This window comes from Salvia splendens, chromosome 1 (assembly GCF_004379255.2).
Source record: "Salvia splendens isolate huo1 chromosome 1, SspV2, whole genome shotgun sequence".
Lineage (NCBI taxonomy): Eukaryota > Viridiplantae > Streptophyta > Magnoliopsida > Lamiales > Lamiaceae > Salvia > Salvia splendens.
Window position 1 is genome coordinate 3,477,513 of NC_056032.1, and position 4,574 is coordinate 3,482,086.

General features: G+C 38.1%; 1 protein-coding gene across 1 annotated transcript; it reads right to left on the minus strand.

Moving 5' to 3' along the window:
- Nucleotides 1-866: 866 nt before the first annotated feature.
- LOC121794090 (folate-biopterin transporter 1, chloroplastic-like) lies at nucleotides 867-4,312 on the minus strand. Its single transcript, XM_042192095.1, has 9 exons — nucleotides 4,158-4,312; nucleotides 3,454-3,662; nucleotides 2,942-3,006; nucleotides 2,684-2,846; nucleotides 2,263-2,411; nucleotides 1,938-2,195; nucleotides 1,679-1,847; nucleotides 1,491-1,583; nucleotides 867-1,380 (listed from the first exon to the last, which is right to left on the minus strand). The coding sequence occupies exons 1-9, from the start codon at nucleotides 4,234-4,236 to the stop codon at nucleotides 1,072-1,074; spliced, it is 1,494 nt and encodes a 497-aa protein (XP_042048029.1). The 5' UTR covers nucleotides 4,237-4,312; the 3' UTR covers nucleotides 867-1,071.
- Between the last annotated feature and the right edge of the window lie 262 nt (nucleotides 4,313-4,574).

A 4,574-nucleotide genomic window follows, 5' to 3' on the forward strand; every position in this document is an offset into this window, starting at 1 on the left:
GTCGGGCCAACCCGTTTAACCCGCCAACCCATTCGGGGCCAACCTGTTTAGCCCGTTTTGTATCCGGGTTATAAAATTACAGCCCTAATCCGCTCATTTTATCGGGCTATTCGGGCCGACCCACAGATTTCGGGTTGAATTGACATCCCTAGTTATGAACCTAATAATTGTAAACTGATAACCCAAATATACAAGTAACTGAAATCAAAGAAAATTTTAAAAATAAATTTAAAAATCAATAGTGAGACACCCGAGGAACCACTTGTGTAGTTGGGTTAGGATAAAATGACCAATTCAAAAATGTTTTATAGAAAATATTACTTCTTCAAAAATAGATATATGTATAAAGATATATTGAAAGTTATTGCAAAAGGAAATAAATACTACTCGCATATAATTATTTTGAATATACAAAACATTAAATTAAGCTTTCACTAAAAAAATGCCAAAAATACATAAAACCTCTTAAAGAAGCATGTATTGATTGAGAGTACGACCAATTGATTTATTTCCATTCCATTAAAGAAGCACATAATAAACACAGGCACATATATATATTAAGCTTGTGAAGAAACACATCATGTTCAAGCTAATGCATTATACAGATTTGTAGGGAACAAACTAGGGACATCAATCATCCTTTTCTTTTTTATGACAGAAGTAGGTTTTGGTTGTTTATTATAGTGTTGTTGAAAAAATTGGTTGAGCTAGTTAGATGTGACCACACACACAACTTCCCAACGTGGGAGGTTCCTCTTAACACTTCAATTTCTTTCATAATCTCATTTCTATTTATGGCTTCAAATCAATCAAGGCAATAAATGTATGAAAACAACAATAATGCATTTTCATGCAAAGAAGAGAGATGATAAAATGATAACTTTGTACTAATATAGTACAACATTACAAGGGGAGAGTGACGATAAGTTTGTTATCAGTCATCCCCCAATAAGTTCTCACCCTAAGACATAAAATTAAACTAGAGTGGGAGACCATTAGACAACATTTTTCTAACTACAATATGCGCCGCCAGTGGTTATTCTTACAGTAACAATGACGGCAAGATCAGGTTCAGTTAGATTTCATCTCAATGTCGTCGTCTTCTTTCGAATCTTTCGAATCAGCATTAGCTATATCTTCAGGGAGGAGGCAGAGTAGTGGTAAAGGTAACAATGAGCTGAGATTGCAGAGAATAATGAGAAGGGCAAGATTGTCAAATCTATCCTTTGTCACACCAAAGAGCTGAGTTAGTCCAGCTCCCATCAGGCCTCCGAGGACACTCCCAGCATTGCAAATTGACATGAGGGTCGCAAAAAGAGTAGCCTCCACGCCCTCCGGGCATAGTTTAGCAGCTAACACGAGAACAGGCATGAATGACACCTGTCATGGAAACTTATTGTTAACCTTGCAGATAAGAACCTTCAGTAGGTACCAGTTTTCTTCATCGGGCCGATGGACTAATCATGAAAGATTGAGAGAGAGAGAGAGACCTGTCCAAGAACTGTTAAGATCAGAGAGTCGCCAATTGAGAACCATTCATCACTTATGCCGAACCGTCTGTTCAATCCAGTGACAAGCACAACCTAAAAGATGGCATGGAAACCCACTTCAAAGGGAAGATACAAACGGGAAGATGAAAATACCTGAAAGGCCACGTATCGAAGGGCATGAAACATACCTGAGTCATCCCAAGGGTTGAACCAACAACGGTAGTAGCTAGAAATATTTTTCTCAAGCGTACGGTTTTCAAGTAACCATTGTAAAGTCCAACACCAAGCAGTGATGCAACAGAAGTTACAAGCTTAACACGTCCCAGAAACTCAGGGGTAAAACCGAGTTTGTTTGTACTGGAAATAGAAATAATCTAAATTGTAACATGATGACTAAGATGAAACTATTGAAAATATCAAGATCTCAAAGATGAAAACACCACGTACGTGAAATAAAACATGGCAGAATCAGAGTGTGGTGTTGCTTGCCATAAGAAAATAAATAAGGTTGGAAGTAACACATTGGGTTGCTTTACAGCACTCCACAATTGCAGTATGCTGCTTTTTGAGCTTGCTATAAAACCCGTATTAGTGTCCGACGAAATATTATGTCCCCTCGTCGAGCCATATACCGGCTGTTCTTTCACAAGGACTGCAACTGCAGATGTTATCAAGGGAAGCAAAGCTGTCAAACCAAAGACAAACCTGCAAGTATTTAGAATTCATAAGTTCAAATGCCATATATGTTAAAAAGAAGATAGATCCGTCATACCTAACTCCATAAGTACCCACCAAGGATCCACTGAAGTAAGAACTCACAATGCTTCCAAAAGCAGAAGAACCCCAGCATAAAGACTGAAGAGATCCGGACATGCTTTGTGATTCACCACGAGCCCTTTCTACAACCATAGAGTCAACAACCTGCGCCACCCCCCTTTATCACAATAGGCTACCAGGTGGAAGAATGAAAATGGTTTCATCTAGGCAGGCTGTATAGTGCACATGCTGAAGAACTTATGAGGAAAACGGATGAGGAATATTGAAAATATGCACCTAAAATTCAGGTGTGGATGTAATTCATGCACAGATCAACTAAAATATCAAGATGGCTAAGGTGAGATTTGTAAAGGAGTAAGAGACTTCTCACAGCCTCCCAAGCACACCAATCTCATAATTTAAACACTGGTACTTACTACATCTGAAAATGCTACAGAAAGCGATCCAAGAAGTATGCAAAAGGCAACACCATATTTGCTGGCGACAAAGGTAGCCATCAAACTCCATGACAGAGCTCCTAGAAGTCCTGATAAGACCAAATATGACCTCCTTCGATAGCCAAAAAGCGGCACGGAATCACTGCAGAGCATTCACAGTTAATATATTGCATTTAATCCAAAATAAAAAGGGAAAGGTAAGGAGATCAAATAAAAACATGGTAAGATGATGGGCACCTAATGAATCCATACAGGGGTTTGACAAGCCAAGGTAATGATGACACACCCGATATGATGGCTGTCTAGTCAACCATAAAGAAGTGTTAGTCATCAATCTTTTTTCTAAGAATATGCTACTTTCAATTCACTATCCAGCAATATCTCCAAATTAGGGCAAGCAGCAATGGTTAATATGATAGGGTCATGAAAATTATCATTAGTCATTGAATAATTTCGAAGTAATATTTACAACAATATGAATAATCACTTCTCCCATCAGCTGTTAAAACACTTGGCAATACTAAGTTACTAACTTAAACTAACAGATAAAATTCGTGTAGAGTCTAGATTGGCAGGCTTGAGCAGTAGCAATCAACACTGCCTTGTCTTAACATTTTTGTAATTTGTACAACATAGAAACATATTCCAATATAAGGTTTCAGGAACTAGTTCATCCAAAAGCTATTCAAGATTAAGGCAGGTAGTATGTTGATGCAGTATTTACAACCTAATTCAATATGTATGATTACCTCAGCAGGATCTAGATGCAGATCATCTTTCAAGTAGAAATTGACTGCAATCCTGGAAAGGCCCAAAACACCCTGAACAAAATATACCATAGCAACAGCAATGTTATCTGGGGATAATTCGACCCCGAAGCATTTCATGGTGTTGATAGCATATTTTTTCTTGAGTGGGGCTGCTTTACTGGATACTCCAGTATCTTCATTCCCTCTTCCTGAAAATGCCCAACAAGGTAATGCGATAAGGGGAGAAAATGAGGGAGAATGCCATCCCACAAAGTATGATGTACACTGAGACCATAACTGCAACAATACATATCACACGAGATACAATGGTATGAACCATATGGTAGCAAGTAAACCTACCAGGAATCTGAATCATCGGCCAATGAAAATTTTCAAAAAAGTTTCTTCGAATTTCAACCATGTAGAGAAATGGACATTCCACGACTAAAGAACTATCAGATTATTGTACTTCCAAATTAACCAATACAGCAAGCCTTTTATCAACTCTCTTGACTTGAAATACATAGGTAGGTAAAGTCGCATACATTTTTCATTGAAGTTTACCAATCATCTAAATCCGACCACGCAGAAACAAAATCAATCAAATTACACAAATCACGATCACAAAACAAAAATTTACACAAATACATACATTAAACGTTTTACTGGAAACATGGAGAGAGAGATTAGTAAAAGAGACTTACGGTATCCAAAATCTAACAGAGGCTCTGAACTCGGATCCCGACGGAGAGAGGGGGGCGGACTTGCAACGGAGACAGACATGCTTGAGTATGGCAGCGGTTACCGAGGGAGCGGCGGCGATCGGAGGAGGAGATAACGATGAAATGGAGGGGTTTGATTGAGAATTTGACAATTTGTGTTGGTAAAAAAAAAAAGTACCCACTAGAATGAAAATTACTCCCCCGTCCCTCTTTTTCATTTTGGTCCGTCTCTCAATAATTGTCACACTTTATTTTTACTAGGTCTCACATTCCATTAACTCACTTCACTCACATTTTATTATAAAACCAATATAAAAAAGTAGGTCTCACATTCCACTAATTTTTTCAACCAACTTTTCTTTACATTTCTTAAAACTCGTGCCCGGTCAAAGAGTGATA